This window comes from Clarias gariepinus, chromosome 4 (genome assembly GCF_024256425.1).
Source record: "Clarias gariepinus isolate MV-2021 ecotype Netherlands chromosome 4, CGAR_prim_01v2, whole genome shotgun sequence".
NCBI lineage: Eukaryota > Metazoa > Chordata > Actinopteri > Siluriformes > Clariidae > Clarias > Clarias gariepinus.
The window spans coordinates 39,066,739-39,093,959 of NC_071103.1; the positions used below are offsets into that span (position 1 = coordinate 39,066,739).

Genomic DNA, 27,221 nt, shown 5'->3' on the forward strand with positions numbered 1-27,221 from the left:
AAGTGTTATTATTCCCTGATTGAGGTTTTTAAGGGCCGTGTGGGATTAGTACGGCCGTCTGAAGTGTCATCGATTTGACTTTCATGTAGAGCCAGATAAAGGACTCAACTGCACCTGTATGAAGTCTATCAATTCAGCTTTCTTTAGAGAATAAAGAAAGAGGGATGTGTTTGTAAGAGAGGAGTAATGAAAGAGTGACATTCCTGCCTTACCCTCCTCTAATAACTCATCATTAGATCCGAGGCAGAGTGCTGATTTCTGACAACACTGACTCAGCTTGCGTCAGCATAGCTAAACAACACATTTAATGCACACACACGCACACACACACACACACACACACACACACACACACACACACACACACACACACACACACACGCACACACACTGTCAAGGAATTAATCAGAAAGCAGACTCCCCACACGAAGCGTCTAGACAGACCCGAGGCTGTTCCAGACGTTTCAGAGCTTCTCCTCTCATCGATATTTCTGATTGAATCTGTCGATTCGGTCTTCCCTTCTCTCAGAGACACTCGCACCACTTCATACACGGCTTCCACTTAGCCCAGGCTCGGTTATTTTTCCTTCCGAAGCCTTCATAAAGTCTGAAGAGCACTCAGAAGGAGGAAGTCATTTCAGAGACGAAACCCATCGTAAAACCAGGAGTGGTATGGGATTGAGCCAGAGCATCGAAGTTAGCTTTTCTTTTTTATGTTTTATTTTTATTTTATGGAATTACACACCACTGTATAGGCACTTTATCAAGTGTTTATAAGAGTTTTCTTAGCCTTCCCCACCATGCCGTAGCTTTGTTGTGTTTCAAAAAATAAAAAAAGGTCATCGGACATTGTAATTATGTTGTATAATAAGGCAAAGTGATGTTTAGTTTCCTATTCTTTCTACATATAATATTTCTTTTTTTTTTATCGGTATAGCTATTCACTTAATAAATAATAGGAAAGATGAATAGCTCTCCTATTTTATTTTACTTTGTTTGTTTTTTATTTATTTAATTGTGCCAGGATTGCTCAGGCTCTTCATTTCACCACCATCCAAGTTTTAGTTGATGTAAAAATAAATAAATAAATAAATAAATAGGCAGCATGGTGGCTAAGTGGTTAGCGCTCTCGCTTGCACCTCTACCTCTGGGTAAGTTCCTGCCTCAGGTTAGTGTGCGCCTGGAGTTTGCATGTTCTCTGCATGCTTGATAGGTTTCCTCTGGGTACTCCGGGTTCCTCCCACTGTCCAAAGACCTGCAGGTTAGGCTAACTGGTGTTCCCAAATTGCCCCTAGTATGTGATCGAGAGTGTGGATTAGCACCCCGTCCAGGGTGTACCCTGCCTCGTGCCCTAAGTCTGCTGGGATAGGCTCCAGACCTCCTGCGACCCTGTATACAGGATAAAGTGGTATAGACCATGAGAGAGTAATAAATAAATAAAAAAGAACATTATGTTGTTACTATGGCAACATTACAATTATCCATTAGCATTATGGTTAATCTTAAAAGTAACATATTCATACAGAAAAACACCTTTGTACCCTCCTTTATATTATTTCCTTTCAGTAAGACCAAGGCTCAGCAACTAATTGCATCTGAAAGCATTAATTATGACTGAACATAAAGTTCATGCTTAACTTAATATATCCTAAATGACAAAATATTAATTGCTTACAAATAATTAGATAATTGGCATATTTTTACTATCTGAGTTTCTAATCTTGAGTTTGGTGCTTGTTTTGTCCCCCTAGTGGATAAAGCAAAATTACCTGTGCATGTCTTAACTATCAATTTAATTATTTTCCCCTAAACCATTAAATTTTTTATTAAACAGAAGGATGAATTTTACAGTAACTTGAATCATCCCGTGCTAACATCTTGACTACAGAGTTCGCTCCAAGGCTTCGTCCTGGGTCCACTTTTGTTCTCATTCAGAAGGTCATCTGGCCCAGTGATCAGATCTGACCATGCTGTCTGAACAAGCTGTGACTGTTTGTTTTAAAACGTCATATAAATCCTAGCCTTTACCTGTAAACACTTCCTGTTTACTTCCTCCAGATGCTCTGTAATTTATATAAGCGTTTTTTAAGAAGCATTTCTGGCAGAATCACGGACGGGATTGATGAAAGCCAAGGACAGAAACTTGCACTGTTTTAGATTACCACCAGAGCTTTTAATTTCCCTTCATACACCTCGCTTACAGAGTACATAATTCACTGCTGAGTGTTCGACGTAGCTTGTGGGAAAAACGCCAAGATTCTGTGCCTAAGATTTAAAGAAGAGCATCGTCAATGCACGAGCTTAAATCCAAGCTGAACAAATTCCAAAGCAGACCTGCTCGAGGGTGGGTGGAATAAACAATACCTAAAATAACAATACATTTTTATACAATACCTAAAATAACAATACATTTTTATACAATACCTAAAATAACAATACATTTAAAGGGTTCTAAAGGGTTAATAAACTGGTGCTACTCTTGATTGAACACTTTTTTTAATAGAAATTTGGGTATAATGTACATTTAAAGGACCAGTTATGTAAGTCAAATTATAATTAATTTTAAGGTAACTATTTTATACAGAGAAAGGTACAGTTCCAATGACTTGGTGAGGTACAGTTAGTACAATTTCTCATGTTCCTGGTGACATGTTCAGATCTGAGATGTTCTCCAGGTGACCATGATCACTTCCAGTGCAATAATATGAATATCTGATCATTGAAACATTGTGAGGTTTATCTGTTTGGTATTTTTAGGGCTCACCTGGTGAGCGAGGAGCTGCCGGTTCTGCAGGTCCGATTGGTTTACCCGGCCGTGCTGGACCTCAGGGACCCCCAGGACCTGCTGGAGAGAAAGGTGCTCCTGTAAGTACTGGGCTTTTAAGTCATTTTTAGAAGTTCAAGGTTTTTGTCATTGATTATGTCCTAAACAAGCATGTTCTGAAGCATTTGATTCCTGTTATAAGACTTATTATAACAGGAAGATAGATATTAGAAGATATTAGCATTTTTTATTTATTGAAGAATGACTCATATGTATTTGTTATCACATAATACCGGTTTTAATATTCACGTGTGTGTGTTCAGGGTGAGAAAGGACCAGCAGGTCCAGCCGGCCGTGATGGAGTCCAAGGTCCAGTCGGTCTGCCAGGCCCAACTGGACCCCAGGGACCACCCGGAGAGGATGGTGATAAGGTAAGAAAAGATAAAAAACAGAGACAGTAGTAGCTTTTTATTCCATTCCGATCTCATATAAGCTCCACATGTGATTAATCATAATCACGGCACGCAAACACTCGTCCATCTGCAGCACACATCAGTCTCCCGTATCCAGGACCGTATCCATCATAATCAGCGCCATCGGCTCTCCGTCTCTACGTCTCATTAGAGTCCTGCACGAGGGACTGAGCGTTTATCACGTACAGTCTTCAACGTGCCGTGTTTTATCTTTCAGTCAATAGGAACTCATTAGACCGGACTTGTATGCATTTATAATGCAGCAGCGAGTGCTTTTTAGTGTGGAAAACAAAAGGAATAAATCAGAACAAAGTGGACGAATGATTGAAAGGAAAAAAAAATAAGAAAAGACACTCAAAGAAAGTGTTAAAGTGCAAAAAAAGGAAATACAAATGTTATAATAAATGAAAAGCAGAAATGTAATAAAGATATATAACACCATGACACGATCGGTACCTGTGTTAAACCAAAATGTTGTAGCTTGTTATTTATGATCTCCAACTAGGGGAAAAAAAAAAAGAGAAACAATGCTTATTTATCTTAGAATTCCTGCTCAGAAGCACCAGGACACCAAATCAACATTGCTGGTCAACGCGTCAAACACACAGCAGCATGGTTTACTCTTAAAAAAGCTGTACTGTGATACAAATATTAGCTTTAGATTAATCCTCATACAGACATGTACTAAGAAAATAGAAATACCAAATAGATTTAGGGCTTGCGTAGCTTTTACATATAGATAGTATATCAATTATCCCCCCCAAAAAGTTTTTAAATCAAATTAATTCTGTTTTTAACATAAACATAATTTGAACTTTTTTACTATTTTTTGTTCAGCTTACATATTTAACTTTTAATGGAAATTCTGCCTTTAATTTAAACATACAATATGTGTATACTGTACTTACAGTATAAATATCTATATGTTACTCATCACAGTTAGCTGGTTAGCTTGTTGCTTTCAGATGACAAACATAAAGTGGCCGTGGCCTAAACCATTATTAATATATTTTTACCACTATTATAAAAAAAATCTAAAATGACTTGTATTAACATGTCCTCTGGGAGGAAGAAAAACAGCAATGTAAACTTTTTAGATGTAGAAATGTGAGGCGTGTTACTGTAGCACTGCGCTTGGTAACCAGCTCTGACAGTTCCTCAACCTCAACTACATCACTTTAGTTCATAACTCGAAATATGTCTTCATACCTACTTGTAATATTTCTAACAAATGTAGATAGTTAGTTATTCCTATTTCCCTGAATGCTAAGAAACAGCTAGTGTAATTCACAGCAGCGTCACCCTGACCAGGCCATTACTAATGAAGTCTCACTGGGCTAAACATTAATGCTCATGGTTTAACATGGTCAGTGTCCCACACGCTTCAGACCTGCCCACCCACTCGCACGTGCGTCTACACCCTGATGTAGTGTGGTTTGTGATAATAATGTGTGTGTGTGTGTGTGTGTGTGTGTGTGTGTGTGTGTGTGTGTGTGTGTGTGTGTGTGTGTTTCAGGGTGAAGTAGGAGAACCAGGACAGAAAGGAAGTAAAGGCGATAAAGGAGAACAGGTGAGTGTTTAGAATTCTTCACTTCTTCCTCCTTTATTAAACAAATCTTTTTCAGATTTTTATTATAATTTCATGACTTAAATTTTAGGTTTGAATAAAATTGCACACAAGAGCACGGCACCAAGTGTGTTTTCACAAACAACATTAAATAACAACAAATTTGACAAATTATTTGTTTGTATATTTAACCAGTTATTTTCCTTCACCATCACATGTCCTTCTGCGACTATTATATTATATTATATTATATTATATTATATTATATTATATTATATTATATTATATTATATTATATTTTATTATATTATATTATATGTTAAAGCAAACTATAACTAAAACTAAAAACTATTTGGCATCATGTGATTACTGACTGTCTAATTAATGAATAAATTATAAAATTATACAAATTGAAAAAAATACTAAATAGCTAGTAATTATTTTCTGATGTGTAATCTTGTGTGTTTTTTTTTTCTTCTCCAGGGTCCTCCAGGTCCAGCAGGTCTGCAGGGTCCAGTCGGAGCACCAGGACCAGCGGTAAGGAGAACTCACTCGGTCATACACACTCACACACACAAACACACACACACACCTTATTTCAGTGTAAACACAGACTCATTGTCACGTTAAAGTATGTTAAATAATTTTACAATCATTATTATAATTATGAATGAGTTAATATATGAATGAGCTAATCATGATTATATGATGTTATATATAATCAGGACACACTACTACTCTATTACTCGCTGTTTAATTAACTGGAAATATAATAAATGATTTTGCTTCAATTTTTTTAAATCTGTGAACGTAACTGAAGAGTGAAATTTTTTTTAACTTTAATTAACATTATAAGTTTAGTTTTTTTATTATCTAGTTAGGCTACAGCTACAAAAGTTAGATCTGATTTGTGTGTGTGTGTGTGTTTGCAGGGAGGGGATGGAGAGCCCGGTCCTCGAGGACAGCAGGGAATGTTCGGACAGAAAGGAGACGAAGGAACGAGAGGTTTCCCCGGAGCACCCGGACCCATCGGCCTGCAGGTGAGTCCGCGCACCTGTCTCTCGTACCAGTGTATTACTCACAACGCTACAATATTGAAGACGAGCCTTCAAACTATTTCTTTAGTTCTTCAGGCGTTTAATGTCACGGATAAGGCACAGAGACTAAACACAATGCTGTATACTGAAGGAGAGAATTAAAAGAGGTTTCCATGGCAATGAGGTCTATATACACATATACAGAGATCAGGAGACGTAATCGATAATCAGTATTATATTAATTTATGTAATAAATTACATAAATTATGAAATCTGTGGCATAACAGAAACACGGGTTTTATACTTTTAACGAGTTATATACTTTTTTATACACTTTTATATAATATAAAGCTGCATTCTGTTAATTTTTTTATCCACGATTTAGTTTAAAAGGTATAAATTTGTTACTCCATGACCTTCAATGTAAAACTGTTTGACCAATCAGATGTTTAGTTACTCAGCCCCTTAACCAGTCATATATATCTGACCATTTATAAACAGCATTTATTTTAAAAATGTTTATATTGTTTTTTTATAATTATTATTCATTATTAATATTAATATTTATTGACATTCTCTAATATGTATTAATATTAAATAAAGACGCTTTACATTTTATATTTATCACTATTATACTTATGTTTTATTACTTTAATTTAATTAATATTATGTTACTCAATTTTTAATTTATACTTTTATGATATATAATAAATAAAATGTGAAAATTGTATAAATATACATAGCATTTAATGCTCTGTATATTTAAAAAAATTTGCCTGCTTTTAGATTTAGTCTTTTTAAATCAAATTTTGTCATATAAAAAAATAAATTTTTGTTGCCGTTTTTGTCTATTTTTTATTGGGCATATTTTTTTAACTAGTTTTCTAATTAATTCGATTAACATTTCTTTATCATTATTATTTCCTAAAGTATATTTTTCTCGAGTAAATGCAGCGCTCCGAGGGGAGTGTGCAGTATGCCTGTCTCTGTGATAATAATATCCCAGGCAGCCATCAGCATCTCCGATCTCTCAATTCATCATCAAACGAATTACGAGCTCGCCTCCATGAAGTGGAATCAGCACCACAATGAGATTAGATCGACTACGTCGATGGCCACCAAACCTCCGAGCCGTTCGACTCGATTCAGCTTTAATTGGCCGTAATGTGCCTGCAGTAATTACTCTGGAGTGCTGATGCGCTCCACTACGCATTAGGACACTGGTTCTCATACCACGCTTGCTCTCCACTGGCCTTAAAGACCGATTTATTTATTTATTTATTTTATTTTTTGCTAATTGTGTCCGACCATGAGGGCGTGCTGCGTGAATCCCCTCAATACCTGGAGTGTAAATATCACAGAGAATTAGACGTCAGACTGAGATGGAGAGCCGGATGAAGACCAGACGAGCAATTAGAGTAAATGTCAGGGCTAGTGTACACTACTGCTGGGGTGAAATAATCAGATGACATCAATAAAGTAAAAATTTTCTAAGAGAATAAACTTTAAATATGTGTTTAATTTAAATAAAAAAATAAAAAGGGCCATAACATTAAAATTATTGTTGGTCTTTTTACATTTTGTATTGGCTGGGATAAAAAAAAATTAATAAAAAAAACAAAAAAACACCTACATTTCCCCCCTAGTGTGACCTCAGAAAAGAAGATCGGCCGCCCTTGGCTTTTTTGCTCAGCTGTCGCGCATTTACATAGACACTGAAACAGTGTGTTCAGAGGAGGAGTGCAATCAAGGGAATTTGAGGTGTAAAAAAAAGAGGGTTATTTAAGCTGGCGCATTAACACTCACGCACATTGGGGGCGCTCTGAGACCTGCGTTAATGTGTTACAGAAATAGTAAAATAAGAGGGCTTTAAAGTTCAGACGTCAAAGCTTTAAAATGAAAGCAATATAAGAAAGAGTGGCAGTAGATAAAAAGACAGGAACAATTGTGGACCTTCCTTGTGTTTGAACCGTGAGATGTGTGTGTGTGTGGCGCGTTTGCATAAGCCCCAGCGCTCTAGCGTGGGCGGAAAAGCTTTTGTAGTGTCTTGAGGTCACAACTCTGCCCACCAAGGGCTGAGAAAAAAGGAGCGAGAGGCAGAAAATGAGTTTAAATAGCCTAAAATCCGGTTTCACGTAAGAGCACAGCCGTGGAGAAATGATTTAAAAAGTCAGTCTCTCTCTCTCTCTCTCTCTCTCTCTCTCTCTGCCCGCATGACAGCAGTGTGTAATTCCATCCACGCCAAGTTTTCTTCTTTTATTCTTTCTCATTCCTATGCTCGAGTGTTTATCACTAACGACGAGCTCATCCTTTTAGCAATTCAGTCTCACATCAGCTTGCACTCCAACCTCAAGCGACACACAAACACACACACACACACACACTGCACTTTGTCCCTTTCCTGTTTCACATTTACATCACTGTTTAATCCTGCACTCTGATTGGTCAGGAGGTGTTGATTCACTTTTACAAGTTTACACTAATGTGCTGGTGACCATTTCTCTAGTAACAGCTTGTTCACAGATATGTGTATTAGTTATCATGGAGGGAAGGAATCTCCACCACTAGCACATTGTCAGAGCCAATTCCTTCCTTCCTTCCTCCTGATTAAGTATGTGTGCTTTTTTTCTGCAGGGTCTTCCTGGACCTCCAGGTGAGAAGGGAGAGAACGGAGATGTCGGCCCTATGGTGAGTGTCTGGTCCTTAATCAGGTATTAAGTGGCATTTCGGTGATTTGAGGTTGGAATGTTTTTAGATTCCTGGTTCAACACGTTCCAATTTGATACCATGTGTCATTACTGTTTCATGTGCGGTTCCTGAGTATGGCCAGTGTGAGTTTGTTTTTACAAGGAAAACTTTGTAGAAATCTTATTTTATCATATAGATTTAAATAAGGGGTTTGGTAACTTAGTAAAAAAAAAATATATTTTGCCAATTAATTCAACATATAGTCTGTTATTCGGTACTTGAATTTTAGCTCTTTGTAAATTCCTGGAAGTGAGCCGAAGTTCACACAGAGTTTAGCACTAGAGTCAGAGCTTCCTTTTTGGATTATTCCTAACGTTAATAAATTGTTATCATTTACGCAATGATAACTTTTTTTTTGTTAATTAAAACAAAAAAAGGAAAAAAAAACTCAATTTCCATGCTACAAATAAAGAAACATCAAACAAAGACAAATGTTTTGTTTAGGGGAATAAACACGATAATATCTTTCAGAAATCATTATTAAAAATCTTCCATATGTAATTTTTTGGATAAAATACTCCTACGCAGACCTCACATTTTTCTTATGCTCCTGTAAATTACAATACGATGCAGTTCATTATATTACGATGCAGTTCATTATATTACGAAATTAATTTGTTGTCTAATCTGTCAGAAATTTGCCAAATGCTACAGCCCTATATAATACACAAACACAATAATTGAAGCTGTATTCTGTTACATGAATAGGTACATAATTATTAATAGAATAGAAAAAAATAAAATACAATAGAATATATTAATTGTTGATTAAATAATTAAAGTAAATTGTGCCCAATATTTATAAATGATGTCCATGTGTCTCTGTCTTCAGGGTCCACCTGGTCCACCGGGTCCAAGAGGTCCTCAGGGTCCATCTGGTGCTGATGTAAGTAGCTTAAACAGAATTAAATTAAATTTACTACATTTCTATAGATTGTTTATTCTAAAATTATAGTTTTAATGTTTTAGTTTTCATATGCTACATGACTAGCTATTTTTGTTCTGTATTTGTGTACGTTCTATTTCTCATGATTGTTTTTGCACATACACTATATTTGTTTTATCCTTAATTTTACCTGTTGTACTCAAGTACATTTTATTTTTATTTTATTCTATATCTTACTACTGTGTACATCTAAAAGTGCTCTATAAGTGCTATTATTATTATTATTATTATTTTTTTTTTTTATTAATAATAATAGTAAACACCAATCAGTCCTAAGTATGCACTTTTTTGGTTTAGAGTGAAAATGAATATAAAATATTGTTGTTCGTGTTCACTACAGTCACTTTTTTGTACTTGGCAATAATTAGCCACTAGGGGAACTATTTGCAACTGGTGCTTGGTCCCCGCAAACGCTGCTCATGATTACATTTATTGTCTTTTGTCTTAAATCTGTTGTTTTTTATTTACTTCATGTTATTGTATAGGCAAGCCATTTAGATTGCAGGAAGATATGTGCACACACACACACACACACACACATAGAAACACACTTTTCTACAGACCTCTCTTATTAACCTGGTGTTGTTGTTCAGGGACCTCAAGGCCCACCTGGTGGTATTGGAGGCATGGGAGCAGTGGGAGAGAAGGTTAGTAACGCTTCCTCTTCCTCTGGTCATGTTGTTATTTGTCAGGTCTCATCTCTCAGTATCAATATTTAATTGTGTTGATGAGATGACTTTGGAGTGAGACCTCCAGGATGTTTGTCCTGCTAAGAGATCTGGGAATAGCCTGGTACAGAGATGACCGCATTTAGCTCACCTACATGTATATCGACGGAAATAAAGCGAGAGCTTGTCAACTGCTGCTCGTGTTATTTCAGCCGTGCTGCTGTCATATTTAATTATGCTGCCTTTTTTGACAAGCAGCGCCGTAGATCTGGGTTTGGTTACCATGGTGAAGCTTTTAACCAGTAAAATCTCTTACAGGGAGAACAAGGTGAAGCTGGCAATCCTGGACCTCCTGGAGAGCCTGGAACAGGAGTAAGTGGCCTGTGTGAGTGTGTGTGTGGGTGTGTTTAACTTTGAAGTTTTAATCGGAATTTTCAAATCACATTTCAAAACAGATTTTCTCATGTGAGATATGTCTTAAGAAGATGTTTCTTTAGTGGAAAGGTAGTTCTCCAGTTGCAAAAGTTGAAATGCTTAAATGTATACTACTTTTCTTAAGTAGTATCTTCTTATTCTAATAAATCTTTTTTGCATGCAGGTTTCTGATTTATGGTGTACATCAGGTACATCAGTTTGGTCCATTTACATTTAAAATGTAGCTCAGGAATGCTCAGGAGTGTTCAGAGAGTTTGTGACCTGACTTACTTCAGTCCATTCACACCACACCTTTGGGATTTAGTGTGTCCCTTAGAGATTTACACCATACTTAAGTGATTTACAGAGCACCTTATTTATTTATGCCATACCTCAGTAATTTATGTTGTTAGTTGTTTGCAGAGTACGTCAGTCATTTCCACCAAACCTTTGGGATTTGTGATGTACTTCCTCACCAATATTAGGGGTCACCTTAGCATTTTGTAGTGTACCTCAGGGAATGATTTTCATTATACCTCAGGGATTTACTGTGTACCTTAGCAAATTTGATGTACTCAAGGATTTACAGCATACCTCAGTATATGGGGTACCCCAGGGATTTTCACTGTATCTCAGAGATTTATAGTGTAACTTAGCAAATGACAAGCTTTCTTAGGGATTTATGGTCTACCCCGGTAATTTACAGGGCACATCATGGATTTATGGTGTACCTCAAGGATTTACCGGGAACCTCATGTATTTATGGTGTACTGTACCTCACTGATTTACAGAGCACATCATGGATTTATGGTGAACCTCAGGGATTTACAGTACTGGGAACCTCATGTATTTATGGTGTACCTCAGGGATTTACCGGGTACCTTATGGATTTATGGTGTACCTCTGGGAGGTACTGGGTACCTCATGGATTTATTGTGTACCTCAGTGATTTACCAGGTACCTTATTGGTTTATGGTGTACCCCAGGGATTTACTGGGTACCTCATGGATTTATTGTGTACCTTAGTGATTGACAGGACACCTCATGGATTTATGGTGAACCTCAGGGATTTACAGTACTGGCAACCTCATGTATTTATGGTGTACCTCAGGGATTTACCGGGTACCTTATGGATTTATTGTGTACCTCAGTGATTGACAGGGCACCTCATGGATTTATGGTGTACCTCAAAGATTTACTGGGTACCTCATGGATTTATTGTGTACCCCAGGGATTTACCGGGTACCTCATCGACTTATGGTGTACCTCCGTGATTTATTGTCTACTTTAGACATTTACAGAGTACCTCAGGAATTTACTTGGTAACTTAGAAAAATGGAAAAATACCTCGGGGATTTACATCTTACTTCAGGTATTTATGAGGTACCTCAGCAATTTATGCCCTACCTCAGTGATTTATGGAGTACCTCAAAGATTTGCGGTGTACTGCAGAGATCTTCACTGTATCTCTGGGATTTATGGAATACTTTAGGGATTTGCTTCTGGGGTTTACAACATACCTCAGGTATTTGCGGCATACCCCATGGATATGTTCACTCAACTCATATTTGTTATTTTCTGGAATACCTCACGGACAGAATTCCATTGCATTCATATTTATTACCCAACAGTGTATGTTAGGAACAGTATTTCCATCCACTCATACCTCAGGAATTTCTGCTTGGTCCACTTAATGTGTCATATTTTACAGCGTCCCTCAGAGACATGATTTTGATTTTGGCTGTACCCCAAAGACATGCATTTAGTCAATTTATTTTTTGGTGTTTTTATGGACTGCTAAGGTAGTGTGTTCATTCCTGATTCGTGCTTTTCTGATATTTTTGGCCCACGCATGCTTCAGATATTTGGTGTACATCGATGGCATTAGCTTGGTACACTCATCTTTCTGATTTTATCTGCAGGGCCCCAAGGGTGAGAGAGGAGAAAAGGGAGAAGCTGGACCACCTGGTGCTGCAGGACCTGCTGGACCTAAAGGACCACCTGGAGATGACGGCCCTAAGGGAAATCCTGTAAGTGCATCTACTGTAAAAATATTTTTTGACGGATATGCTAATGGAATACAGTTAATTGACTATTATAGCAATATGAATTATTAGCCTTTCCTGCATAGTGCACTTTAAGACAAATTACTGAAAATTCATGCTAGTGTAATAATTATCCCTTAATGACTCATCAACATTTTTCATTTCCTTGTTCAAATATTGTTTAAAAACATCTCATGACTTTTATACTTATCATTATAGCAGATGTGTCCTTGGTACTTTGTTTTTGTATATAATCCACAGTTTTTATTTAGTTAAACTCACTGTATCCTGATCATTTGTTGTTGTAGGGTCCTGTTGGCTTTCCTGGAGACCCTGGACCTCCTGGTGAGCCTGGTATTGCTGTGAGTATTAAACTCTATGTGTATCTATAAATATGCAATTTGTCATCAAATGGTTTAGTATTCATCTGAACTTAGAAAAGAAAATGCACAATTAGTTCCTGTTTAACTCCAAACTATACTCCCAATAATAGGGACTTGATGGAAGCTCAGGAGACAAGGGAGAAGATGGTGAGGCTGGTCAGCCTGTAAGTACCCAAAATCTGATTCTATGTATCACTTTTGAAACAAAAACAAAACTGAATAGATGCAATCACGGCTCATCAGTAATATAAATCCGGGCATGACACTGAAAAACGCCCTCTAGAGATTGCTGTTGCTATTACAAATCTGAAAACCTGCTTACGCCTGGCCTTGATGGGATTTTATATGAGTGTCGTGCAGTTCGGATACCGCTTAAACGATTTCATATTCAATCTTATTATAAATATAAATAAACTAATTTGTAGTAGAGCTTTTTTTCCCATCCATGATGGCATGCATATGCAGTAATAAATGAGGTGAAATATAATCAGGAAATAGGAAGGACAGATTTTCTTGTATTTCATCAGCCTCTATAAATCGTGATCCTTCTTATAATTTATGAATGTAATTTAGATTCTCAGGCCACGAGGAAAATCTTTAATTTACCTTCCAGTGGAGAGAAGGTATTGAAGGCTGTGTTTTATACAGATTGCCGTGTCGGCTCGTGCATTGTGCGGCCGGCTTTAATGCGGCGCCCTATCTCCACCCTGCAGTCCTATTAAAGTTTAATGAGGAGAGATTTGTAGTGCTATGAAACCTTCACACCGAACCATCCGAGCTCTCTTCTCTGATTAGAGATTTATACGGCTCTATCACACAGCTGAGTGACTTCGTAAATTCCTTTCAGCTTATCACGGCCGTGTGCTTTTCATCACGATGCGCTTCGAATATAATATTGTGTAAGCCTCAGCGTTTGTTTGCGTCTGTTTGATTTCCAGATAATTACGTGTAAATTTTATTTCTATGCAGATAGCTAACTCTAAGTTTATTTTCTTTTGTTAATTTGATACTTTGAAAACTTGTGGGAAAGTGAAAAAAAAGGAAGAAACTGTTAAGATTTTTCTGTTAAATGAAATGTAATGTTTGTAAGAGCCGCGAACAAGCTAATCACGATTGTCGATTTAGCTGCTGCACACTGTATTATTTTTAATTTAATTTAATTTTTTAATTTTTGGGTAAGATTGAAATAAACACATTATGCCTTTTTATAAATTATATTAGTTTTTTCTTTTTCCTTTTTACAGCATTTTTTTCCCCTTTCATATATTTATTAAAATGAATGGCACCCCCTGGTGGTCTGGAGGGGCTCCAAAGCATCCCATAATACTGCTTACAGCAAGAAAAAGTCATTAAATATTTAATAATAAAACAGCTCAAAGTCCATGTGCTAACTGGACATTTAAAAATTATACAGCTCAGGGTTTCTCATGTCCATAAACTTGTTGATTTATTTTGTAACTTTTAGATGATGAAATACAGTATTGATAGTGTCATAAAATAGATTGATTATAAAGTATATTAATAGTTCTTACCTTATTATAACCTCTGTTTCTGTGCTGTAGGGGCCTCCTGGTCCATCTGGAGAAGCTGGACCTCCAGGACCTCCTGGAAAACGAGTAAGTCTACTTTTTTTGTTGTTGTATTTTTTCCCCCATTTATCACATCAACACACTCCACTTGGCTCTATCTTTAAGAGACTGGGGAAAATCTCAGCCCTGTCAACTGGCGCTGTTTGTCTGTTTGTCTTAAGAGGCAGCAGAAACAACATTATCATACACTTTATCATTTTTATTTATTTTTTTAAATGTTCAGAGGAAATTGCGTTTGACTCCGGCGAGACGTGTAGAGAGCCGAGTCATCCTTCATTCGGATAAAGAAACTCTTTAGGCGACTTCGAGCAGCTGATAATTCATCATTTACGTGATCGAGACGCAGAGAAGCACCTGAGCCCGTGCTCATTTCCGACTCCTCGGACGATCAGGTCGAGAGACGTTTCAATATCGATCCTGAGTGACAGTGATGAGAAAACAATCTCGTAACTTACTTTAGGAAGCGTGTAAGGAAGAGCCGAGAGAGTTCAGCCGTCATATTCGACCCATTTTAAAGTTGGCTCGTCAGTAGACACGATGTCACGACTCCAGTGGGATTAAGTTCGAAAAAATTCTTACTAGATTAATAAAACGTGCTCTGAAACAGCGGAGCAGCCTTCACCTGAGGACTGGCTTTTTTTGTAGAATCAGGCAATGAATTATCGGTATCACCTTTTAAAACAGCACTTCTGTCTTTTTAATAGACACACTAAGGACCTACAGGGTGATGGATAGGAAGTAGCTTTCTCTTTCACAGCCCCCCTGGTGCTTTCTAATTCATTTGCCTGTCCTCACCTCCACACTCCTGCTGAAACACTCAGGGCTGGGCTCGACGTCTCGGCGGTGTTGTCAAAAAACAAAATGTGTAATGCTGACGGGGGAAAAATGTCTCAGTATGACGTGTGCTGGCAAATTATATCATGTTAATCTTTGACTCAATTTACTTATCATCATCCTGCAAATCAAACACAACTAAAAAATGATTTCTCAGGTTAAAGCAACGGATTTATCCACTATGATATTTGTGATTAGCAGCTTGTTTCAAGTTCTTGATCATATAACATTACATGCAAATTGTTTCAAGTGTGTTCATAGAAGTGGAGATGGTCAATAAATACCATAAATATTGTAAAGATAACAGATATATGACACATAATGAAATGGTAATTATTAGGTATGGTAACCTTTCCACACACTCAGAATGCTTATAATATAATCTGCTTGCATGTTTATGTCTAAAATATATACAGTATTATACAGTGTGTATGGGAAGGTTATCATACTGTATAGGATAACAGTAAAAGGATTTTTTCGCATATTTCAGTTAGGAAGCTGGGGTCAGAGAGGATACAATACCGCCGGAGCAGATAGGGTTAACATCTTTGCTCAACAGCGGCAGTATTGGGGCTTGAACCCTCAACGTTCTGTTCAGTAACCCAGAGCTCTACCCATTTGAGCCACCACTGCCATGCTTCTGAATTACTTAATATCCAGATCGTATGTTCATGTCTAGAATGCTGAAAAGGTCCAAGACGCATCTAATAAGTCTGAACAGGATTCAGGTTTTAAAGGCTTTAAAGTCAGGATTCACTGATTCAAACAAAGATCATCTATCCACCAGTGGAAGAAATCTCTTAATTCTGATAGATTAGTGAAAATGATTTAACACTAAGCTGCTGAATAAGAGAGGAGGAAATCTAATACATAACCAAATGATTCATCTAATTCTTAAGTCATACTGTAAATTAAAAAAATTTCCACAAATGTAACTTCTGATCTATTGGACGAGAGACGAGGAAATGTCGCTCGCTGAACAGGAGGAGTGACTCAGTCGAGGCTAAATGATTTGTCGAAGAAATGAGTGAGGTGGAGTGAATCTCTGATTTGCTCTGATATGACAGATTGATTCATCGAATAAAGAAGTAAGAACCGAATCTTGGTCACGTCCAAATGATTGGCTGAACGGTCGAGTCAGGAATGAATTGCAGTGGCGAATAGTAAACGTGCCATCGAATCAAAATATAAATGAATCTTTGTCGTGAATAAAAGAATTGACAGACTCAAGGAAATTCAACAGATTAACAGATAGATGAGTCTATAAAGAACAATCCGTTCCGCAGCAAAAAATATATATTTTCGTTCGTGCTTCATGGTTGCTCATTTTAAAATTTCATCCAGCTTGATAACAAAGTTCACTCCTCACGTATGCGTTATTCAGGCAGGGGAAAAAAAAAAATCACTTCTTCTTTGTACAATATGATCACAAAATGATGAGACTTTTAGGCAGAAGATGCAGTTGCTAATGACTGAGGGATTAAAAAGAGGGAAAAAGAGTTGTTTAATCAGCAGAGATGTTTAATATGGAGGAACCACGCTCTCTTTCTCTCACCATCTGCATCCGTAATTCAGCCCTATGAATGTAAAATCCGCGTTTAATCTTTTTTTCTTCTTCTTCTGGAAAACAGCTTAGATATCTGGTTGGCTCTTTTCACAGAACTCTGCTTTACTTATTAATGCAGGTATTAAAATGAGAGAACTTATAGCCACTAGCTATCAGAGTTGTACTTGCTCTAAGATATATTTTTTTAATATTTTATCTTGGGTTTCTAGTTTTCTCTCGGAACCGAAGCAGATATCAGGTGCTGTGTGAGGTATCAGGTATTCCTGTGGAAGATGGAGAAAAGAAATACACTCTCACGATCACATATACTAATTTTTTTTTCCTGTCCTTCAGGGACCCCCAGGAGCGGCAGGAGCTGAGGGCAGGCAGGGCGAGAAGGGAGCCAAGGTAAGATGGGATCTCGGCATAAAAATGTCTTTAGTGGAATAGCAAAGTGAGTGTACATACTGCGCAGCCTGAAACACACAGGGGGTTGTGTTTAAATACCAAAAAAAAAAAGGCCCTGGTTTTTAAGTCCAGGGATGTTGTGTGAGGCCGGGGTGTACGGTAGTAACACCTAAACATAACCACTGAACCTGGAAATTAACAGATGAGATGAATCAGCATTAGCTTTATTGTGTATAGAGCCTCAGGCAAGCAGAAGTCCAGGCTTAAAAAAAAAAATATATATATATATATATATATATATATATATATTTATATATGTACAGTATATATCCAGAGGCATCACGTATTCAATGTTTTTAAGGTGGCACAATTTCACGGCATTGTCATCAAAAATGTACATTGTTCATACGAATTCATATTTAATTCAACTATATTAAATCTACACAGTAATACAGTACTATATATCAGTCTGGATATATTTTAGTGCTGTAGTGTTAATTTTTAATTTTTTAATTTTTAAAATTTTCTCCCTAATTTAGTCGTGGCCAATTCCTCCCCGTCACTAGGGGGCTCCACATTAAAGCTACTACTACCCCTCAGTCGGAAGGGCGAAGACAATCACGTGTTTCCTCCGAACCGCATGATGTCAGCCGACCCCATCTTTTCGAACTGCTTGCTCACGCACCGTTAGGGGCGGAGTCACACACGCTAGCCGCTGCTTCCGCGTGTGCGAGCTCACAGACGCCCCTGATTGGCTGTAGAGCCGTGATTAATGTGGGAGCGCGAGTACCTTTCATCTCTCCCCCCTGAGAGAGCTCGGCCAATCAGCTCTCTCTAGACCTCCGGCTGTGAGAGGAAAACACCATCACTTGGGGTTTGAACCAGCGATCTCCGGATGATAGGACGAGCACTTTACCACTGCGCCACTCGGAGGCCCTGTAGTGTTCATTTTATTCGATTGGATCGTAGCACAGGCTAACAAGCTAACATTAACACTAACACTATCAGTTATGAGTTTAACACTGATGCTAAAGATGCTCTACAAACAGACATTCTGAAGCGGTTTGTGATTTACACATTTATTAAAGTCATACCGTTGTCATGTGGCGAGCTGAGATTGGTTATTGGTTCCTCACACCGCGGTCAACACGACACCGGGGTGTTTCAGATCGTAATATCTCTGTTTGACTCCTACAGCCGTGCTGGTGAGCGGTTCAGCCAATACTACTCAGCGCTCTCCGTTGGAATAAACCGAATACCCCAAATAGAGAGGGGTGTCTGTGTGCTCCATTCAGACTTCTAATGAGAACATAAACTTACAGAAAAGCACAACTGGGCATGAGAATTGTATTAGTAAGGCAAATAAATACTCCTACTTCAAATATGGTATCTAGCAGTTTCTACAGCCATCTAATTGAAACAAATTAAGGCGGCAATTATCCGCGCAAGTAGAATGGACACGGCACCGCTAGCTGAACCATTAGCCTGTGTTTTTGAGTTACTTCAATAAAAGGACATTAGACCAACATTGACTCTGCGACACTGGGATAACGTTAAACGAACGATCCCAAAATCTTGTTGCAAATACTTTAAAACAACTTTTATACATTATAATACAACCTTGAAATAATTATACTATTAATGTTAGGTTTTTTTTTTTTACAGCTATTAAGCTAGTTCCCTGACTGGGACGCGAACCCAGGGAACCTGCTGCTGTCAAAGAACACCACACAACTATAACTTTTCAATCAATTAATTCAGGAAGCAGCCAAAAAACACACACAAAAGTCCAGCAGATTTCAAACTGTCTGCCGATTGTCATGATTTTTTTTTTTTTACGATGTTAAGAACCCCAAAAAGCCCTGGATGGTGTAAAAAGAAATTATATGTAGTTGCACCCAGGCACACTAGAAAGAGAATAGGCACAGTGGCATTTAACATTAGTAACGGTGTTACTAATACCCTCATGACATAATTTTAGAAAACAAGGGGATTTTGTGTTTAGACCCCCCCAAATAACTTCAAAAATCACTGTTTAAGTCATTTATGATTTTTCAATTGATTTGAAAGTACCACCGTCTGTGTGCAGGGTGAAGCAGGAGCCGAGGGTCCACCCGGTAAAACAGGTCCAGTTGGACCCCAAGGGCTTTCCGGAAAGCCTGGTCCTGAGGGTCTCAGAGGAATCCCTGGTCCTGTGGTGAGTGTCAGTTTAGGCAATTACTTGGGCAATGTACACACACACACACACACACACACAAATCCAGATATTGTCAAGCAGCAGCTTGGGCACCCTAAGAGAATAATCGATATCCTCTATGGGTGTCTGAAGTGTTTTATTTTTTCTTTCTCCATTTTTTGAGCAGACTTTTTCACAGGCGATTAATCATCCTGCCATCCGCTCCCAATCGATAGCGAGGCGGAAGTGCAACACAGAGGCAATAATCCCTCATATAACACAATCTATGGTTTTTCTACTTCTCGCAGGGTGAACAAGGACTTCCCGGTGCACCTGGACAAGACGGGCCACCCGGGCCGATGGTGAGAGCGCCTCACTTCTCTCCTGTCTTCTCCTGTTTTACTCTTTATCGCTTCTCTCCTATTCATCTGCTTCTGCTCCCTCTCTTCCACCTTATTACTGTATGTGAGCTGATTTATCAGTGTTGGCTCTTCAATTTTAGGGACCTCCTGGACTGCCTGGCCTGAAAGGTGACCCTGGGTCCAAGGGTGAGAAGGTAAGTCAGAATCAATTTTCCACCCTGTCACCTTCGTCTGGCGGTGTGTTACACCAATTCCAGGGCCAGAAATATGTGAATTCACTACTAAATCCTGTCGTGGAATCTTTTCCGTGAGATTTAAACTCTTACAAACCTGTCATTCATGAATCAAAGTTTGTTAATGATCTCTGTTTTAGGGCTAAGTCCGAGCATAGACTAATGGTCATGGATATTTTCAGTTAATAAACCTTGCTGTATCTCACTGATGCTTATTTGGTTGTGTGTGTGTGTGTGTGTGTGTGTGTGTGTGTGTGTGTGTATACAGGGACACCCAGGTTTGATCGGGCTGATTGGTCCTCCTGGTGAACAGGGAGAGAAGGGAGACCGTGGATTACCTGGACCTCAGGGTACACCTGGTGTAAAGGGTGATTCTGTAAGTGACTTCCATCCCTCTCTCTCTCTCTCTCTTTCTCTTTTCATCCCACCTCAAAACTGTAAGACTATACTTCACCTCTTTTACACTTGTACACTTGCTTTTACACTTGCTTCATCCCAGATTCCACCAGGAAAAGATAAATGGATAAATGAATGAAAGAACAGAGTAATAGCGAGTTAGTCTATAGATAGACGGATAAAGGTCTGAACAGATAGATAAATGGTAAGGTCTGTACAGTAGGTGAATGTCTAATGGAGAAATGAACAGACAGATGGATTATCCATGGAGGAATAGAAAGGGATTTAGGAGATTTAGTAGCTGGATAAATAAATAGGCAAACAGGAAAATAGCTAACGGAAAATGAAGGGATAAATGACTTGGTAGATATTGTGTAGGTAGAGATTTTGATGATCTACAGTTAGACAGATGAATGAAAAGATCATCAAAGGATGACTGAATGTGTGTTCTACACACATTGAATCTAAGTTAAAAAAAAAAGTTATTTATATTTAAATATTTATCCATCCGTGCATCTGTGCATCCATCCATCCATTCAATATTGTATTTAATTATCCTTCCATGCAGAGATTTATCTATTCAGCAATTTGTCTATCAATCCAAAATTTTTTCATTTTATTTTATACAAAATTATATTTGATATTATTTGAAGGATAGACAAATTGGATAACTAAATACAATATTGAATGGATGGATGGATGGATGGATGAATAAACAGCTAGTCTCTGGATTAATGAGTAATTAGAGGGTTAACAGATATACATGGGTGGAATATTGATTGATAAATATTTAGAGTAATGGATGGTTTAATAGCCAGTTGAATTGATGGATAGATAAGTGATGTATAGACGAATATCTGTACTGTATATCACAATGGATTATTTAATAGATGAATGAATGAAATAGGGATTAATGGAGAGACAACAGGAGACCTGCTATATGTATGGATGGGCAGATGATGCACATTTGCACGTGCACTTTATGTTGTCTATAAAAATGTTACTTAGCTAGTTAGTTATTGTTAATTTATGTTGTAATTTATGTTAGGTCTCTCTGTCCTGTCTCTGCTAGCCAGTTAACTAGGCCTCTTGGTTAGCTAGTTTAGTGTCTATGTTAATTTATGTCGTAAATTTATGTTGCATGTAGCACCTTGGTCCTGGAGGAACGTTGTTTCGTTTCACTGTGTACTAACTGTATATGGTTGTAATGACAATAAAGCCTACTTGAACTTGAACTTGAACTTGATGATGAATGGATGAAGGCAATAATAAGCAGGTGAATACTGTAGGTAGGTAATGATGGACAGATGGATAAGTAGCTTTTGAAGATCACTGAAAACATAGTCTGCTGTGATTCTGTTCTACTACTGTAGGACTTCCATTGATTTCCACTGAAAACTCTTCCTGAAGTTGTTCTGTTCCGTCTGGAAGTGACATGTTTGCAAGCACACGGACACACACACACACACACACGCACACGCAGATATAAGAACCAAGAAGACACCGTATGCATTATTAATCCTTAATTTCCTCCCCTGTGTGAGCAGAACCACCTTTTTACCACTTGTACGGTTTCTCACTCTTTTTGTTTTTCCCGTAGGGTATATCTGGTGCTGCTGGACCCCTCGGTCCTCCTGGTCCTCCTGGACTTCCTGTGAGTCTCTCGTTCATATCTGACTCTACACTCGTGTTATATTCTTATAGAAATTCTTTCATTAATCATTTCTTTTGCTCATCAGGGTCCACAAGGTCCAAAGGGATCAAAGGGTGCAAGTGTAAGTGTGTATATTTTCTTTGCATCTTCTTAAAGAAACATTTCAAAACAAACTGACTTAACCTAACATTTTGTTTTCCTCAGGGTCCTGCTGGTCCCAAGGGTGACACCGGAGTGGTGGGACCTCCTGGTCCTCCTGTGAGTATATCACGTTCATGTCTTTAACATCACATTTTATCTGAGAAACTAAAAGATTAAAAGGTTGACCTCGCTTTGTTGTGGAACGTCAGGGTCCTCCGGGTGAGATCATCGAGCCGCTGCCCATCCGCTCCTCTAAGAAGACACGACGTGCCAGCGAGATGCAGGCTGACGAGGCGGGGCTGGACTACGGCGAGGGCATGGAGGACATCTTCAGCTCCCTGAATAATCTCAAACAGGACATTGAGAGGTTGAAGTACCCCATGGGCACGCAGAACAACCCAGCTAGGTCCTGCAAAGACCTGCAGCTGTCTCAGCCCGACTTCCCTGATGGTGAGTGGACAGAACGGCACCAGGTCCGGACATGAAGGACAGATCTGAACACAAGCGCTGGAGGCAGTGCAACATTTTTCGTTTATCAATTAATAATTAAAGACTTGATATACTGTATATATAGACACCGACCAGGGATGTGTCCCAAACGTTAGCGTCCAATCAAGATGTCAAGGAAACCTAAATGAAGTTATTGTGGAAGTTTTACGATGTGTCAGATAACTCATACATCGTGAAAAGTGTTCCTGATCACAGGGATTTTTATTTTTATTAACTTCAATTATGGTGTCTTGACCTCTGCTGTCTTCACCTCATCTGCAATTCAGGCTGTCACTTACACGGGGAAGATCATCGTTATGTTGTAGTTTAATCATAGTGCCCTAATATACCTATTGATCTGTGCTAGTGAGTCTGCAATCAAAAAATGTACATGATACAACAGCTTAAAAATTATTAAACATTATTTTATTATTTAAAAAAAAAAAAATTATATAAGAAAAAATAAAGGATAGCATGCTATATAAAATCACTAAAGAATGCATTTAACATAAATATAAATCTCTTTTTATTTATCACTTATATCTAAATGTTATTATAAATGCAAATATTTTTTAATTAAACCATTATTAAATGTAATAAATATTTACATACTGCTACTTAAAACCCTAGCCATCTTTGTGCATTCTTAATTATCAATTAAGTAATAACGAGTAAAAACTGTTAAAGCTGAACTAAGTGACTGATGTGTAACTCTGGGTGAATAAGCTCAGTTTGGGAGAGTCTGAGGGTCCTGACGCTTTGCTTGCTTCTCCCCAGGTGAATACTTTATCGACCCTAATCAGGGATGCTCCGGGGATTCCTTCAAAGTTTACTGCAACTTCACAGCAGGAGGCGAGACCTGCATCTTCCCTGAGAGGAGGTCCAGCAGAGTGAGTGTCATGACTGAAACAGAGATAATATCTCGGGAAGCTAACGCGATAATGTGGATTGATTAACATCGTTAAGAATTGATTAATAATCAGGAACATTTATAACACACACTTTTTTACTTATATCTTAACCCACGGCCAGGGAAGAAGAAACCCTCCATAGACGTGATAACCTGGTGGTTCAGTACATTCAGGTGGTCAGCTGACTTCATTTTATTGCCCCATAACGTTACTGAGTCTCGACCTGAGTAACTGATCAACCCCAGATCATAACACTGTCTCCAGAGACTTGTACAGTGGACACTATGCATGATCACTTCATGCGCTTCCCTTCTTACCCTCATCTTTCTGGAACAGACTCACAAGACCACATGACCTTGTTCCATCACCCTGAGGTCCAATCTTTAAGCTTCCAGCAGACTGAAGCCTTTTTTTTAGATCATGGTCAGCTGTTTTTGTCCCAATGATGAGAGATCACTTTCTTTCACTATTAAACATAGCACGGAATTTATGTCTTTAAGTCTTCCCATATTGTAAATCATTCTGCTCAGCACTAATACACTCCACTTTATACTCTCGTCACTCTACTGCCTGCGAATTTGATATTTTCTGTACCTATTCATTCAACATGTTTCATTAGAGTCTATTTAAAGCAGGTCATTCACTAACACTAAAAAGAAATCCCTGTTTTTATTTGAATGCTTGCAGAGCATTTGTGTGTGTGTGTGTGTGTGTGTGTGTGTGTTTATGAATCCTCTATTTCTGTTTATTTTAAAGGTCCACGTCTCCTCCTGGCCCAAAGAGACGCCCGGCTCATGGTACAGTTCATTCAAGCACGGCCATCTCGTAAGTGCACTCGTCCCATTTTTCCATTTCTCTTCTTGGTTTTGTTTTCTCCTCCGAGCTAAAAGGGCCCGAACGTGCTCCTCTGCACTGTCCTCCTCTGCCATAGAAATGCACTGTAATAGCAGATTTGCTTTTGAAATGGTTTTTAAGATGAGCTGACCCCAGGTCTTGAGCACAAAAGGCGTACTTAGGCCACACACACACATACACACACACACACACACTGTATCCATATTTAATGCATTCAAAGGGAAAATGGGGGGACGCCAAAAATGTGTAATACATATCTACTTCTATTCAAGTATTCAAGCCTTTCTCTGTACACCCTAAAAGCATAATATTGTTTCGTATGTGTGTGTGTGAGAGAGAGAGTTTACAGAGAACAGTTTGCTAATGTTTCTCTGCCATTAATCCTGTTTTTTTTTTTTCCCCTTGTTTTTCGGTGGACATCACCAGCTGTCGTACGTGGACGCCGAGGGCAATTCGATAAACTCGGTGCAGATGACGTTCCTCAGACTACTGACGGCCTCGGTGAGGCAAAACTTCACCTACATCTGCCACCAGTCCGTGGGCTGGCACGATGCCGCGGCGGATAGCTACGACAGAGCCCTGCGCTTCCTCGGCTCTAACGACGAGGAGATGTCCTACGAAAACAACCCCTACATGAAGGCCTTATCCGACACCTGCTCGGTATGAAACTCCTCGCACACATCACGTTCACTCACACACTAATTAAGGATATTGCTCGTTACAACACATTGCTCCCGAGTATGGCATTCCGATTGGTCGGATGATGTTCCCTGCAGCTTTGTATGTTGAAAGTGTTAATGTGTGTCTAACCTACACACTTTTGTCTCCGTTTGTCCTGCAGTTGAGGAAAGGGCACGGAAAAACCGTTCTCGAGTTCGACACGCCCAAAATCGAGCAGCTTCCGATCGCCGACGTCATGCTGAACGACTTCGGGGATCCCAACCAGAAGTTCGGATTCGAAGTCGGTCCGGCTTGCTTCCTTGGCTAAAATCAAAACCGAGAACGACATCACGATGACAAAAAAAACAGAAAAAAAACTTGACAGGGAAGGACTTTTGTTTTGTTTTTTCAATCATTTTTTTTATTTGTACCGTCGAATCACCCAGCCTCCGTTCAAGCCACATGCAAGTTTTGAATGATAGTCTTGATGTAAAGGATGATTTTTTTTTTTTTTGCTGAATATAATACCATAAGTCATGGCACCTTCTGTTTAGAGGGTGTGAAAAGCAAAAAAAAAATAAAAATGTTAAAGAAGAGGGGGAAAAAAGGAGAAGGACACGGATGAGAAGTGGCAGAACGGAGAGCTGCGAGACAAACACGGGGAGAGAACGAAGAGGGAAGGAGAGAGAGAATGGAAGATCTCCCCAATGGAGTCGGATCGGTGCTGTGCAACACAAACGACATACAGGAACGTCAACAACTATGGTGCTTGAGTAAAATGAAAAAAAAATTTTTATTAAAAATAGTAATAATTAAATAAAATAAGAGGTGCTAAGTGAAAGAAGGTGTATTTTGCTGAAAACTGTAATTATTGTTTTGTACATTACTGTTCTTTTTTTTTTCCAATTCCACTTCAAAACTTGCATGTGTATCGGCATCCGGCTCTCGAAGTCGACATCTATAAATTAAAGACTAAATAAAAACAATAAATAATATTTTTGTGATAAATACTGTGTACCTATTATTAAACCAAAATAAAAGCCAGCATTGAAATCATCCCTCATTCCTAACGCTAACGTATGTCCTTTGTATATATTGACCACCTGAACACCTCGCCGAAGCAGAGAGACGCACCGGCACACGCGAGCGCAAAGCGCCTCGCTAACGCTGCCTCGTGTGCTCGCTCCTCTAAGCAGTCGTGGCTTTCAATCACCTTCTATTTAATTTTATTCAATCTGTTTTATTTTTTTTTCCAGTTTGTCCATTCAGTCGTATACCTCAAACATTCTTATTATCAATAGCGAAGTCAGGCCAGCGTGCCCTGTATATAATATACTTTGATTACACATTTCATTTTATATATATTTGGGTAGGGATTTTTTTTTTCTTTTAAAAAAAGGAAAACTAATTATAAAATTGAAAATACCAAACATATATCATAGGCTGTTCCTCTTCTGTTCCGAAATTATTTCTGTGAATGAAATGAGACGCTCTCTTTTTTTCAGTGACCCCCTTTTCTTTATTTTTTTGTAACTAAAATGAGAAAATGTTTAAAATGTGTTCTTTATGGTTCGTCTGAATATTAAAAACTGGATTCCAAACCAACCGTGAAAACCGGTGTGTGTTCTCAAGTCATTTTTTTGGGGGGCATCGATGGCGAAATGTTCAAAATATTTTAAATGTGTTACATGAAAGTGGCCCGGTGGTGTACAGTAGTAGCCCAGGGTTCGATTCCCTTCTTGTGGTCTGTATGTGTGGAGTTTGCACATTCTCTCAGTGCTTGTTGGATTTCCTCCAAGTGCTCCAGTTTCCTCCACAGTCCAAAGACATGCAGATTAGGTTAATTGTGTGTGTGACCTGCGATGTATTGGCACCCTGTTAGGGGTGTACCCCACTTCGTGCCCAAAGTCTCTTAAGGCCCC

At 38.5% G+C, this 27,221-nt stretch overlaps 1 protein-coding gene across 4 annotated transcripts in view; it reads left to right on the forward strand.

Moving 5' to 3' along the window:
• The window catches only part of col11a1a (collagen, type XI, alpha 1a), a 97,873-nt gene extending 70,960 nt beyond the window's left edge, over positions 1 to 26,913 (forward strand). For all 4 annotated transcript variants that reach the window (XM_053494018.1, XM_053494016.1, XM_053494019.1 and 1 more), the window contains 26 exons: positions 2,758 to 2,865; positions 3,088 to 3,195; positions 4,754 to 4,807; positions 5,288 to 5,341; positions 5,737 to 5,844; positions 8,476 to 8,529; positions 9,422 to 9,475; positions 10,129 to 10,182; positions 10,522 to 10,575; positions 12,540 to 12,647; positions 12,971 to 13,024; positions 13,156 to 13,209; positions 14,608 to 14,661; positions 17,369 to 17,422; positions 19,512 to 19,619; positions 19,907 to 19,960; positions 20,101 to 20,154; positions 20,462 to 20,569; positions 22,190 to 22,243; positions 22,329 to 22,364; positions 22,448 to 22,501; positions 22,594 to 22,834; positions 23,651 to 23,763; positions 24,541 to 24,609; positions 25,066 to 25,299; positions 25,481 to 26,913. In XM_053494018.1, coding sequence (XP_053349993.1) covers positions 2,758 to 2,865; positions 3,088 to 3,195; positions 4,754 to 4,807; positions 5,288 to 5,341; positions 5,737 to 5,844; positions 8,476 to 8,529; positions 9,422 to 9,475; positions 10,129 to 10,182; positions 10,522 to 10,575; positions 12,540 to 12,647; positions 12,971 to 13,024; positions 13,156 to 13,209; positions 14,608 to 14,661; positions 17,369 to 17,422; positions 19,512 to 19,619; positions 19,907 to 19,960; positions 20,101 to 20,154; positions 20,462 to 20,569; positions 22,190 to 22,243; positions 22,329 to 22,364; positions 22,448 to 22,501; positions 22,594 to 22,834; positions 23,651 to 23,763; positions 24,541 to 24,609; positions 25,066 to 25,299; positions 25,481 to 25,627 — 2,244 coding nt within the window. In that variant the 3' untranslated portion in view covers positions 25,628 to 26,913. The remainder of the gene's footprint in view (positions 1 to 2,757; positions 2,866 to 3,087; positions 3,196 to 4,753; positions 4,808 to 5,287; positions 5,342 to 5,736; positions 5,845 to 8,475; positions 8,530 to 9,421; positions 9,476 to 10,128; positions 10,183 to 10,521; positions 10,576 to 12,539; positions 12,648 to 12,970; positions 13,025 to 13,155; positions 13,210 to 14,607; positions 14,662 to 17,368; positions 17,423 to 19,511; positions 19,620 to 19,906; positions 19,961 to 20,100; positions 20,155 to 20,461; positions 20,570 to 22,189; positions 22,244 to 22,328; positions 22,365 to 22,447; positions 22,502 to 22,593; positions 22,835 to 23,650; positions 23,764 to 24,540; positions 24,610 to 25,065; positions 25,300 to 25,480) is intronic.
• The last annotated feature ends 308 nt before the right edge of the window (positions 26,914 to 27,221 follow it).